At 46.7% G+C, this 14975-nt stretch overlaps 1 protein-coding gene across 1 annotated transcript; it reads left to right on the forward strand.

Moving 5' to 3' along the window:
* nyx (nyctalopin) lies at positions 1–4516 on the forward strand (the record flags this gene model as incomplete). The annotated part of the gene is made up of 4 exons (XM_083921114.1): positions 1–22; positions 758–1044; positions 2408–2712; positions 3703–4516. The coding sequence occupies 4 exons, from the start codon at positions 1–3 to the stop codon at positions 4514–4516; spliced, it is 1428 nt and encodes a 475-aa protein (XP_083777240.1).
* Between the last annotated feature and the right edge of the window lie 10459 nt (positions 4517–14975).

Raw genomic sequence — 14975 nt, forward strand, 5'->3', positions numbered from 1 at the left:
ATGACTGCCATCACGTTCACTGGTCAGTGCCCCCCCCTCCTCCTCCTCCTCCTCTCGCTGTCTCTACGGGCAGCCCACACCGCAAAAACCCTCTTTAATGAGACTCAATAACATCCCGTACCTCACGGTGATGAGGTCACACAGCGAGATATCGCGAGACGCAGGGACGTCGTCTGAACGGACACTCCCCCAGTACGCTGCACAGATAGTTTTTGTCAGATAATCAGTATAAAAATGTGTAATTTTAAAGTATTTTAAGTTTAATATGGTTTAAAATCATCCCGGGGTCTTTTTTTAGGCGCTTTAACAACCATCAAATAATCCACAGAGACCGTTTTTTTTTGTGTGTAACAACTTTTAACGGAGAAATCCAGGAGAGTGGCTAACAGTGGTTAGCTCGGGGCAGCACGGTGAAGGCATTCAAAGGTCTTTATTAACCACTAATGCTGCTGAAAATAACAGCAAACCTCTGCAGCAGCATGAGAAGAGTCCCTACACACACAACAAAGCACCAACAGCGTAGTTTGTGAAGCCAGAGTTTATTAAAGAGTGTTTTAAAGACTTACCTACTGGCCCCTGTACCAGCTCCTCTCATAGTAAAGTCCATTACAGTGGATTGCCAAAGTCAGTCCAGGGTGGAGTGTTAAAGTGACTGTTTCTGACATTATTGCACACGTGTAGTGAGTGAAGGGCATTTTTCTGTGTGGTTCTAAGGTAAGATCTCGTATTGACGCCCTCTCTGTCTGACCTCCTCCAGTCTCGGTGCTGTGCCTGCTGCCTCCGGCGGTGCTGGCGCGCTGGGCTTGTGCCCGGGCGTGTCCGGCCTCCTGCACCTGCACGCAGGAGAAGAGTTGCGCCGTGCTGTGCGACCGCTCCGGCATGTCTGAGCTGCCCAGAGAGTTCCCCTGCGAGGCCTCGGCCATCAACCTGGACAAGAACAGGCTCAAGTTCCTGTCGGAGAGGGCCTTCGGCACCCTGCCCTCCCTCAAGCAGCTCTCTCTGGGCCACAACAACATCTCCTTCATCACGCCGGGAACCTTCAAGGTCCGCGCACGCTCTTTACTCTCTTTACTCTCTTAGACGACTAAAGGAGACGGTTAAGTTTAGACGACTAAAGGAGACGGTTACGTTTAGACGACTAAAGCTTTCTGAGTCCGGATGTGTGTCCCGCCTTCAAGGTCCGCGCACGCTCTTTACTCTCTCTCTTTACTTAGGTTTCATCCTAACTTCCCTTTACAGAACTAGTCCCTGAGTGACCACGACAACTAAAGGTGACGGTTAAGTTTAGACGACGAAAGGTGATGGTTAAGTTTAGACGACTAAAGGTGACGGTTAAGTTTAGACGACTAAAGGAGACGGTTAAGTTTAGGCGACTAAAGGAGACGGTTACGTTTAGACGACTAAAGGAGACGGTTAAGTTAAGATGACTAAAGAGAACGGTTAAGTTTAGTCACTAAAGGAGACGGTTAAGTTTAGACGACTAAAGGAGACGGTTAAGTTTAGACACTAAAGGAGACGGTTAAGTTAAGATGACTAAAGAGAACGGTTAAGTTTAGACGACAAAAGGAGAAGGTTAAGTTTAGACGACTAAAGATGACGTTTAAGTTTAGACACTAAAGGAGACGGTTAAGTTTAGACGACTAAAGGAGACGGTTAAGTTTAGACACTAAAGGAGACGGTTAAGTTAAGATGACTAAAGAGAACGGTTAAGTTTAGACGACAAAAGGAGAAGGTTAAGTTTAGACGACTAAAGATGACGGTTACGTTTAGACGACTAAAGGAGACGGTTAAGTTTAGACGATAAAAGGAGACGGTTAAGTTTAGACGACCAAAGGAGACGGTTAAGTTTAGACGACTAAAGGAGACGGTTAAGTTTAGATGACTAAAGGAGACGGTTAAGTTTAGACGACTAAAAGAGACGGTTAAGTTTAGACGACTAAAGGAGACGGTTAAGTTTAGACGACTAAAGGAGACGGTTAAGTTTAGACGACTAAAGGAGACGGTTAAGTTTAGACGACTAAAGATGACGGTTAAGTTTAGACGACTAAAGCTTTCTGGGTCCAGATGTGTGAATGTAAACAGGTTCTCTGGGTCCATAAACAGTGTTAAAGGTCTGGGTCTGAGTGTAAACATGAGACTCTTGTGGACTCAATGAGCCCAGTTGTCTTCATGTGTGGAGGAGACACATGCAGAGGAGACGGTTCCTTGGAGTGAGCGTGTTTGCTGACGTCCCCCTCCCTCACCAATATGAAACCATTCAGCTAGCTCCAACTCAAACCTGCGTGTTTCGACATCCCCAGCTCTGAGTGTGGTTATGTTTTGGTAAAAGCACGCGGTGAACAGCACCTTGAGAACACACCCGTTGAAATCTGCGTGTTTCACACCCAGCTGCCCCTCTGTCCTGCAGGGCCTCGCCAACCTAGTGGAGCTGAAGATGGCGCACAACGACTACATCAGCTACCTCCACACCAGGACTTTCACGGGGCTGAAGAAGCTGGTGCGCCTCGACGTCTCCGACTGTAACCTCTTCAACATCCCCGACCGCATCTTCATCGAGCAGACGGCCCTGAAGGAGGTGCTCTGCTTCCAGAACAACTTCCGGAGGATCCCCGGGGCCTTCAGGGGCATGGAGAACCTGACCCACATCTACCTGGAGAGGAACAAGATCGAGGCCGTGGCCTACAACTCCCTGCTGGGCCTGGGGAGTCTCAGGTGGGTCCTGCCTGGAGGTAGCTCACGATGCTAACTCACCAGGCTAACAGCGGCCCTTAGACGACTTAAGGTGACGGTTAAGTTTAGTCGACTACAGGTGACGGTTAAGTTTAGACGACAAATGGTGACGTTTAGGTTTAGACTAAAGGAGACGGTTAAGTTTAGTCGACTAAAGGAGACGGTTAAGTTTAGACGACTTAAGGTGACGGTTTAGTTTAGACGATGAAAGGAGATGGTTAAGTTTAGACCACTAAAGGAGACGGTTAAGTTTAGACGATGAAAGGAGATGGTTAAGTTTAGACCACTAAAGAAGACGGTTAAGTTTAGACGACAAAAGGAGACGGTTAAGTTTAGACGACTAAAGGCGGCAAGTTAAACGCATTCAAAGGTCTTTTTTAACCACTAATGCTGCTGAAAATAACAGCAAACCTCTGCAGCAGCATGAGAAGAGTCCCTACACACACAACAAAGCAGCAATGGGCTCCTTCCACTGTAATGGACTTTACTATGAGAGGAGCTGGTACAGGGGCCAGTAGGTAAGTCTTTAAAACACTCTTTAATAAACTCTGGCTTCACTAACTACGCTGTTGCTGCTTTGTTGTGTGTGTAGGGACTCTTCTCATGCTGCTGCAGAGGTTTGCTGTTATTTTCAGCAGCATTAGTGGTTAAAAAAGACCTTTGAATGCGCTCAACTTGCCCCCAAGCTAATCACTGTTAGCCACATTCGGCTGTTAGCGACTGTTAGAGGCTGTTAGCGACTCTCCGGGATATCGATATATTATTATTATTATTATTATTTAAGTGTATTTGCCTTAAAAGAGCCTGGAACATCACTTAAAGACAACTAAAGGTGACGGTTAAGCATTCGTTTAATATTTATTCATACATATATATTTCATCGCTCTAGCTTCCGATGTGCTAACACCTTTTCAAGAACATCCTGTTGAAGTCCTCAGTTCTGTCTTCCAAACGTTCCTCTCCTCCTCTCAGGTACCTGAACCTCCAGGAGAACCGCATCAACGTGATCCATGACCACTCCTTCCAGGACCTGGTGCGGCTGGAGAACTTCTACCTGAACGACAACCTGCTGTGCGATCTGCCCCGGCTCGCCTTCAAGGGCCTCAGCCGCCTCAAGATGCTCAACCTCGGGGGGAACCAGCTGACCAACGTGTCCAGGACCTGGTTCAGCGACCTGGTGGAGCTGGAGGTCCTGTACCTGGACAGGAACCAGCTGCTGAACATCGAGGAAGGCACCTTTGAGAACCTGACCAGCCTGATCACGCTGCACCTGAACAGCAACAACCTCACCACTCTTCCCTTCCCAGTGTTCCAGCCCGTGTACTTCCTGGGCCGCCTCTACCTCTTCAGGAACCCCTGGGAGTGCGACTGTTCCCTGGAGTGGCTGAAGGAGTGGATGGAGAGCTACAAGCTGGTGCGGGACATCCCCTGCGCCTCGCCTTCCTCCGTGGCGGGTCTAGATCTCGGCGAGGTGGTGTTCGCCAAGGTGAACGGCACGTGCGTGGACCCCGGGGAGCTGAATCTGACCACGGCCTCGTCGAACATCGCCTCCACCACGGAGAACCGCTTCAACAGCCTCATTTCCAAGATGCTCCAGCAGGAGCTCAGAGAGGAAATGGGGAACAGCACGGAGAGCCTACGCAACGGGACCCTGCCGGAGGAGGGGCAGCTGTCCGCGGGGGTCGCAGGGCGCCGGGCCCAGGCGAGCCCATCCCTGGCCTGCTTCATTGGGGTGTGGCTCGTCTTAGGTTCGATCGGCCACTCGGATATGAATTACGGCACGTGAGAATTGTGGGTTTTTGCTTCCTGACCCACGGAAACGAGGAGGAGTAGCTGTTGGAGCCGCCGACGGGATAAAAGATGTTTTTATTTCTCCACGAAGTCCCAGAGGAATGCGGCGAAGCGCAGGATTTGGAGATTTTCTTCTTCCTGGTGAAATGCTCTTCAGATGCAAAGACCTGACGTTGACGCGGCGGCGTTCATTTTCTGCCGCTTTACAATAATCTATGATATTTATAGATTCCATATCTGATGCTTATCTTTCATCCCGGCGCGTAAACCGCTACGCCAAAGCTGCGGGGTTCATTTGTGCAATCGCAGCGGCGGGGGGGTGTTGATGTCAGGCGGCGGATTACCGTGGCGACGTGGTGAAAATGTACATGTGAAACCTCCACCTTTTGTTGCGTAACGCTTCATTTGCATGAATATGATGTAATACTTAATACAGAGTCTGTGTTTATTGTGTTTCCATTGACACTGACGTGTAAAGTGAGAGGAGATCAGAGCTCCTGTAGTGATCTCCTGAACAGATGTCCTCTCCTCTCCGCTCGTTTCCATCCAGTCGTTCTGCACATTTCCCATAAACGCATTAATCTTCTTACGGCGCGGCGGCTCAGGGTCGTCGCTGCTGGTGTGTGCTACAGCGTAACGCAAGGACTTCCTTGTTGCATGGACACGACCTCCCTCCGTACAGCGGGGTGCGATCGCCATGTGTCAGGCTGTGGATGGGGGGAGGAAACGTGTCTTTGGGATGTAACGTTACAGACAAATGGACTGTTGTGCGTGTGCACCATTGTTTGTATGCTCTGATGTGTGAACTGTGCAGCTGGAAACATTAAAGAATACCCCTGTTTGCAGTTTGTCACGTGATTTATTTTTCTAAATAATGAAATGTAAAAACATTTGCTGTGCACTTCTGATGCGTCTGCGCGGCGCCTCCTGTCAGCCAGGCTGAGGAGGTGACCTGTGTCAGCGGTGAACGCCATTTAATCTGCACGCTGGCCCTTTAAAGTGGGATTATGGGACTACGACAGCTGAGAGGGCCGCAGCTCATCTCATCACTCTCATCTACCACCGTTCACATGAGGCTGGTTTACGTCCCGGACCAGCGCAGGAACGCAAAAGTCATCGTTTATTATGTCGAAAAAAGTGACAAAAGAAATCATGAAAAAAGTAAAGTAAAAAAAAAATAAGTTTGTTGAAAAGTAAAAAAAACTTTTTGTTGAAAAAAAGTTTTAAAAAAATCAGTTTGTCGAAAAAAGTAGAAAATTTTTTTTTTTTCGTCGTAACAAGTAAAAAAAAAATCATTTTTCGTCGAAAAGTGTTAAATGTTTTTGTCCTAAAAGGTAAAAAAGATCAAAGTTTGGTGAAAAAAAAACAATCCTAACCCCAACCTAGAGACTCCATCTTGGTACCGATGGAAAGCGCGTGGCCATAATTAGGGGGGTAGGCAAAGTCTCAACAAATGAGCACCTAAGGGAAAAAAAATAGGCACGCAATTGTTTGAGATCAAAGGGTTCCTGATGTCCGATAACCGGGGTAACCAAAGTTTCAAGTCTCTAAAATAACCCTAATCCCAACCCTAACCCTAACCTCAACCCTAACCCCAACCCTAATCCCAACCCTAACCCTAACCCTAATCTCAACCCTAACCCCAACCCTAATCCCAACCCTAACCCTAATCTCAACCCTAACCCCAACCCTAACCCCAACCCTAACCCTAACCCTAATCTCAACCCTAACCCCAACCCTAACCCTAACCCTAATCTCAACCCCAACCCTAACCCTAATCTCAACCCTAACCCTAACCCTAACCCCAACCCTAACCCCAACCCTAACCCCAACCCTAACCCTAACCCCAACCCTAACCCAACCCTAACCCTAATCCTAAACCCTAACCCTAATCCCAGACCTTAGCCCTAGTTTTAAATAGGCCATAACTTTTGATAGGAACGTCGTAGAGACTCCATCTTGGTACCAATGGAAAGCGCGTGGCCATAATTAGGGGGGTAGGCAAAGTCTCATCAAATGAGGACCTAAGGGAAAAAAAATAGGCGCGCAATTGTTTAAGATCAAAGGGTTCCCGGTGTCCGATCGCAACGAAACCAGCACGAGTGAACTCAGCACCCACGAAATAGGGGGGGTAGCCAAAGTTTCAAGTCTCTAAAATAACCCTAACCCCTAACCCCAAACCTTAACCCTAACCCTAACCCTAATCTCAACCCTAACCCTAACCCTAATCTCAACCCTAACCCCAACCCTAATCCCAACCCCAACCCTAACCCTAACCCTAATCTCAACCCTAACCCTAACCCTAATCTCAACCCTAACCCCAACCCTAATCCCAACCCCAACCCTAACCCTAACCCTAATCTCAACCCTAACCCCAACCCTAACCCTAACCCTAATCTCAACCCTAACCCTAATCTCTACCCTAACCCCAACCCTAACCCTAACCCCAACCCTAATCTCAACCCTAACCCTAACCCCAACCCCAACCCTAATCTCAACCCTAATCTCAACCCTAACCCTCACCCCAACCCTAACCCTAACCCTAATCTCAACCCTAACCCTAATCTCAACCCTAACCCCAACCCTAACCCTAACCCCAACCCTAACCCTAACCCCAACCCTAACCCCAACCCTAACCCTAACCCTAACCCCAACCCTAACCCCAACCCCAACCCTAACCCTAAACCCTAACCCCAACCCTAACCCTAACCCTAATCCCAAACCTTAACCCTATTTTAAATAGGCCATAACTTTTGATAGGAACGTCGTAGAGACTCCATCTTGGTACCGATGGAAAGCGCGTGGCCATAAGTAGGGGGGTAGGCAAAGTCTCAACAAATGAGCACCTAAGGGGGAAAAAATAGGCACACAATTGTTTAAGATCAAAGGGTTCCCGATGTCCGATCGCAACGAAACTAGCACCGATGCGCTCAGCACCCACGAAATAGGGGGGGTAGCCAAAGTTTCAAGTCTCTAAAATAACCCTAACCCCTAAACCCTAACCCTAACCCTAACCCCAAACCTTAACCCTAACCCTAATCTCAACCCTAACCCTAACCCTAATCTCAACCCTAACCCCAACCCTAATCCCAACCCCAACCCTAACCCTAACCCTAATCTCAACCCTAACCCCAACCCTAACCCTAACCCTAATCTCAACCCTAACCCTAATCTCAACCCTAACCCCAACCCTAACCCTAACCCCAACCCTAACCCTAACCCTAATCTCAACCCTAACCCCAACCCCAACCCTAATCTCAACCCCAACCCTAACCCTAACCCCAACCCTAACCCTAACCTCAACCCTAACCCTAACCCTAATCTCAACCCTAACCCCAACCCTAACCCTAACCCCAACCCTAACCCTAACCCTAACCCCAACCCTAACCCCAACCCTAACCCAACCCTAACCCTAATCCCTAACCCTAACCCTAATCCCAGACCTTAGCCCTAGTTTTAAATAGGCCATAACTTTTGATAGGAACGTCGTAGAGACTCCATCTTGGTACCGATGGAAAGCGCATGGCCATAATTAGGGGGGTAGGCAAAGTCTCATCAAATGAGGACCTAAGGGAAAAAAAATAGGCGCGCAATTGTTTAAGATCAAAGGGTTCCCGATGTCCGATCGCAACAAAATCAGCACGAGTGCGCTCAGCACCCACGAAATAGGGGGGGTAGCCAAAGTTTCAAGTCTCTAAAATAACCCTAACCCCTAAACCCTAACCCTAACCCTAACCCTAGCCCTCAAGCCTAACCCTAACCCTAACCCCAAACCTTAACCCTAACCCTAACCCTAATCTCAACCCTAACCCTAACCCTAATCTCAACCCTAACCCTAACCCTAATCTCAACCCTAACCCCAACCCTAATCCCAACCCCAACCCTAACCCTAACCCTAATCTCAACCCTAACCCCAACCCTAACCCTAACCCTAATCTCAACCCTAACCCTAATCTCAACCCTAACCCCAACCCTAACCCTAACCCCAACCCTAACCCTAACCCTAATCTCAACCCTAACCCTAACCCTAACCCCAACCCCAACCCTAATCTCAACCCCAACCCTAACCCTAACCCCAACCCTAACCCTAACCCTAATCTCAACCCTAACCCTAACCCTAATCTCAACCCTAACCCCAACCCTAACCCTAACCCCAACCCCAACCCTAACCCCAACCCTAACCCTAACCCTAACCCCAACCCTAACCCCGACCCTAACCCTAACCCTAATCCTAAACCCTAACCCTAACCCTAATCCAAGACCTTAGCCCTAGTTTTAAATCGGCCATAATTTTTGATAGGAACGTCGTAGAGACTCCATCTTGGTACCGATGGAAAGCGCGTGGCCATAATTAGGGGGGTAGGCAAAGTCTCATCAAATGAGGACCTAAGGGAAAAAAAATAGGCACACAATTGTTTAAGATCAAAGGGTTCCCGATGTCCGATCGCAACGAAACCAGCACGAGTGAACTCAGCACCCATGAAATAGGGGGGGGAGCCAAAGTTTCAAGTCTCTAAAATAACCCTAACCCTAAACCCTAACCCTAACCCTAACCCTAGCCCTCAAGCCTAACCCTAACCCTAACCCTAACCCCAAACCTTAACCCTAACCCTAATCTCAACCCTAACCCTAACCCTAATCTCAACCCTAACTCCAACCCTAATCCCAACCCCTACCCTAACCCTAACCCTAATCTCAACCCTAACCCCAACCCTAACCCTAACCCTAATCTCAACCCTAACCCTAATCTCAACCCTAACCCCAACCCTAACCCTAACCCTAATCTCAACCCTAACCCTAACCCTAACCCCAACCCCAACCCTAATCTCAACCCCAACCCTAACCCTAACCCCAACCCTAACCCTAACCCTAATCTCAACCCTAACCCTAATCTCAACCCTAACCCCAACCCTAACCCTAACCCCAACCCTAACCCTAACCCCAACCCTAACCCTAACCCTAACCCTAACCCTAATCCCAGACCTTAGCCCTAGTTTTAAATCGGCCATAACTTTTGATAGGAACGTCGTAGAGACTCCATCTTGGTACCGATGGAAAGCGCGTGGCCATAATTAGGGGGTAGGCAAAGTCTCATCAAATGAGGACCTAAGGGAAAAAAAATAGGCGCGCAATTGTTTAAGATCAAAGGGTTCCCGATGTCCGATCGCAACGAAACCAGCACGAGTGCGCTCAGCACCCACGAAATAGGGGGGGTAGCCAAAGTTTCAAGTCTCTAAAATAACCCTAACCCCTAAACCCTAACCCTAACCCTAACCGTAATCCTCAACCCTAACCCTAACCCCAACCCTAACCCTAACCCTAACCCCAACCCTAACCCCAACCCTAACCCTAACCCTAACCCCAACCCTAACCCTAAACCCTAACCCCAACCCTAACCCTAACCCTAATCCTAACCCTAACCCTAATCCCAAACCTTAACCCTATTTTAAATAGGCCATAACTTTTGATAGGAACGTCGTAGAGACTCCATTTTGGTACCGATGGAAAGCGCGTGGCCATAATTAGGGGGGTAGGCAAAGTCTCAACAAATGAGCACCTAAGGGGGAAAAAATAGGCACACAATTGTTTAAGATCAAAGGGTTCCCGATGTCCGATCGCAACGAAACTAGCACCGATGCGCTCAGCACCCACAAAATAGGGGGGGTAGCCCAAGTTTCAAGTCTCTAAAATAACCCTAACCCCTAAACCCTAACCCTAATCTCAACCCTAACCCCAACCCTAACCCTAACCCCAACCCTAACCCCAACCCTAACCCAACCCTAACCCTAACCCTAACCCTAATCCCAGACCTTAGCCCTAGTTTTAAATCGGCCATAACTTTTGATAGGAACGTCGTAGAGACTCCATCTTGGTACCGATGGAAAGCGCGTGGCCATAATTAGGGGGGTAGGCAAAGTCTCATCAAATGAGGACCTAAGGGAAAAAAAATAGGCGCGCAATTGTTTAAGATCAAAGGGTTCCCGATGTCCGATCGCAACGAAACCAGCACGAGTGAACTCAGCACCCACGAAATAGGGGGGGTAGCCAAAGTTTCAAGTCTCTAAAATAACCCTAACCCCTAAACCCTAACCCTAATCTCAACCCTAACCCTAACCCTAATCTCAACCCTAACCCCAACCCTAATCCCAACCCCAACCCTAACCCTAATCTCAACCCTAACCCTAACCCTAACCCTAATCTCAACCCTAACCCTAATCTCAACCCTAACCCCAACCCTAACCCTAACCCTAACCCCAACCCTAACCCTAATCTCAACCCTAACCCTAACCCCAACCCTAATCTCAACCCCAACCCTAACCCTAACCCCAACCCTAACCCCAACCCTAATCCCAACCCTAACCCTAATCCTAACCCTAACCCTAATCCAAACCTTAACCCTATTTTAAAAAGGCCATAACTTTTGATAGGAACGTCGTAGAGACTCCATCTTGGTACCAATGGAAAGCGCGTGGCCATAATTAGGGGGGTAGGCGACGTCTCAACAAATGAGCACCTAAGGAAAAAAAATAGGCACACAATTGTTTAAGATCAAAGGGTTCCCGACGTCCGATCGCAACGAAACCAGCACGAATGCGCTCAGCACCCACGAAATAGGGGGGGTAGCCAAAGTTTCAAGTCTCTAAAATAACCCTAACCCCTAAACCCTAACCCCTAATCCTAAACCCTAACCCCAACCCTAACCCTAACCCCAACCCTAACCCCAACCCCAACCCCAACCCTAACCCCAACCCTAACCCTAATCCCAACCCTAACCCTAACCCTAACCCTAATCCCAAACCTTAACCCTATTTTAAATAGGCCATAACTTTTGATAGGAACGTCGTAGAGACTCCATCTTGGTACCAATGGAAAGCGCGTGGCCATAATTAGGGGGGTAGGCAAAGTCTCAACAAATGAGCACCTAAGGGGGAAAAAATAGGCACACAATTGTTTAAGATCAAAGGGTTCCCGATGTCCGATCGCAACGAAACTAGCACCGATGCGCTCAGCACCCACGAAATAGGGGGGGTAGCCCAAGTTTCAAGTCTCTAAAATAACCCTAACCCCTAAACCCTAACCCTAATCTCAACCCTAACCCCAACCCTAACCCTAACCCCAACCCTAACCCTAACCCCAACCCTAACCCCAACCCTAACCCAACCCTAACCCTAACCCTAACCCTAATCCCAGACCTTAGCCCTAGTTTTAAATCGGCCATAACTTTTGATAGGAACGTCGTAGAGACTCCATCTTGGTACCGATGGAAAGCGCGTGGCCATAATTAGGGGGGTAGGCAAAGTCTCATCAAATGAGGACCTAAGGGAAAAAAAATAGGCGCGCAATTGTTTAAGATCAAAGGGTTCCCGATGTCCGATTGCAACGAAACCAGCACGAGTGAACTCAGCACCCATGAAATAGGGGGGGTAGCCCAAGTTTCAAGTCTCTAAAATAACCCTAACCCCTAAACCCTAACCCTAATCCTAATCCTAAACCCTAACCCTAATCCTAACCCCCAACCCCAACCCTAACCCTAACCCCAACCCCAACCCTAACCCCAACCCTAACCCTAACCCTAATCCCAAACCATAACCCTATTTTAAATAAGCCATAACTTTTGATAGGAACGTCATAGAGACTCCATCTTGGTACCGATGGAAAGCGCGTGGCCATAATTAGGGGGTAGGCAAAGTCTCAACAAATGAGCACCTAAAGAAAAAAAATAGGCACACAATTGTTTAAGATCAAAGGGTTCCCGATGTCCGATCGCAACGAAACAAGCACGAGTGAACTCAGCACCCACGAAATAGGGGGGGTAGCCCAAGTTTCAAGTCTCTAAACTAACCCTAACCCTAAACCCTAACCCTAATCCTAAACCCTAACCCTAACCCCAACCCTAACCCTAACCCCAACCCTAACCCCAATATACTTTCCAAAAAGTCAAAGTATATTAAAAAAGATTCACTTCTCATCTGCTCGTTCCCAGAAACGTCGCTCCATCACAGAAGAAGCTCTGAGAACTCCTGATGTCGGCTCTCGTTCTAAAACGTTCTACCTGAACACTGAACTTGTACCTCTGATGTTTGTGGCGTTTCCTGTAAAGTGTGAAGCGTCTGAGCCGAGCGTTCAGCGCTTTGAGCCGACGCCGTCTCCCAGAATCCACCAGAACACCAAACCCAGCTGTGCCCGCTCAGACGGTCACGCTGAGGGATTACAGCACAGGGACCACTCACTCGGATTAAACCCACAAATGCGTCCTTCAGGTCGGCCGAGTGCACCTGGAATTATGACTTTAGTGTGTGTGTGTGTGTGTGTGTGTGCGTGACTCCATTTTATAACGTGTTAAACGTCACTTTCAGGGCTCATTACCTTCACTGTTGGATAGTTTTCAGCTCATTGATGAATCGTTTCCTCTGTAAAAGGCTAATTGTTCTAAAAACCAACAGTCCAAGAAGCCAAATAATTCAAATTCAATTTGCTTTAAAAAACACACACTCGCCACATCGCCACGATACAGAGCTGCACTCAGATCAGCAAAACGTCCTTTAAAGTGTAATTACGGCGTAAAATCATCCCAGGGTCTTTTTTCGGAAAATAAATTCATCAAATAAGCAATCGAGATGTGTTTCCATGTATGAACTATTAATGTAGATCTTCCCGGAGAGATGCTAACAGCCGGACGTGGCTAACAGTGGTGAGCTCGAGGCAGTACGGTGAAGGCATTCAAAGGTCTGTTCAAAAATCCCCCCAGGCTCTTTTAAGGCAAATACACTCAGCAAATAATAATAATAATAATAATAATACGAAGCCATCGAGACATTTTTTTTTTCGTACTACGGAGATACCCCGGAGAGTCGCTAACAGCCAAAGGTGGCTAACAGTGATTAGCTTGGGGCAGCACGGTGAAGGCATTCAAAGGTCTTTTTTAACCACTAATGCTGCTGAAAATAACAGCAAACCTCTGCAGCAGCATGAGAAGAGTCCCTACACACAACAAAGCAGCAACAGCGTAGTTAGTGAACACAAATCTATTTTTAGTCGTTTTGCATCAGTTTTTACTCAACTTTGCCCATTTTATTCATTTTGATCCATATTTATTTCTCTTACATCCATTTTTTACTAATTTTGTATCAATCTTAAATCATTTTGTGTTGATTTGAGTCATATTTAGTCATATTACACCCATTTTAACTCATTTTGTATGTTTTTTTATTAATTTATGTCATTTTTTACTTATTTTGCGTCAATTTTTAATCATTTTCTATCCATTTGTACTCATTCTGCATCATTTCAACCATAAAACAAAGCAGCATCAGCGTAGCTAGTGAAGCCAGAGTTTATTAAAGAGTGTTTTAAAGACTTACCTACTGGCCCCTGTACCAGCTCCTCTCATAGTAAAGTCCATTACAGTGGAAGGAGCCCATTGGTGCTTTGTTGTGTGTGTAGGGACTCTTCTCATGCTGCTGCAGAGGTTTGCTGTTATTTTCAGCAGCATTAGTGGTTAAAAAAGACCTTTGAATGCCTTCACCGTGCTGCCCCGAGCTAATCACTGTTAGCCACGTCCGGCTGTTAGCATCTCTCCTGCATTTCTCCGTTAACAGTTGATTTAAAATTGATACAAAATTAGTAAAAAAATGGATGTAAGAGGAATAATAATAAAATGGGCGCAAGTTGAGTAAAAACTGATACAAAAGGACTAAAAATAGATTTGTATTCACTAACTACACTGATGCTGCTTTGTTTTATGGTTAAAATGATGCAGAATAAGTACAAATGGATAGAAAATGATTAAAAATTGACACAAAATAAGTAAAAAAATGACATAAATTAATAAAAAAACATACAAAATGAGTTAAAATGGATGTAATATGACTAAATATGGCTCAAAATGACTACAAATAGATTCAATAAGACTCAAATCAACACAAAATGATTTAAAATTGATACAAAATTAGTAAAAAAATGGATGTAAGATGAATAAATGTGGATCAAAATGAATAAAATGGGCGCAAGTTCAGTAAAAACTGATGCAAAACGACTAAAAATAGAATAATTGTATTCACTAACTACGCTGTTGCTGCTTTGTTTTGTGTGTGGGGACTCTTCTCATGCTGCTGCAGAGGTTTGCTGTTATTTTCAGCAGCATTAGTGGTTAAAAAAGACCTTTGAATGCCTTCACCGTGCTGCCCCAAGCTAATCACTGTTAGCCACGTCCAGCTGTTAGCATCGCTCCTGGATTTCTCCGTTAAAAGTGTCTCCATGGACTATTTGATGAATTTATTTATTTTGCGTCAGAATTACACTTAAAGCTCTCGAGCGAACAGTTGCTAACAGAGATTTTGTCGGCGTCGTGTTCAGAGAAGAAACAGAAGACTCCAAATTCACTTTTCCAACACATGAAAGGAAATATATTTAAAAAACTGTTCAGACTTCAGATCTTCTATCATTGCAGAGTC

This window comes from Echiichthys vipera (genome assembly GCF_963691815.1).
Source record: "Echiichthys vipera genome assembly, chromosome: 10".
NCBI lineage: Eukaryota > Metazoa > Chordata > Actinopteri > Perciformes > Trachinidae > Echiichthys > Echiichthys vipera.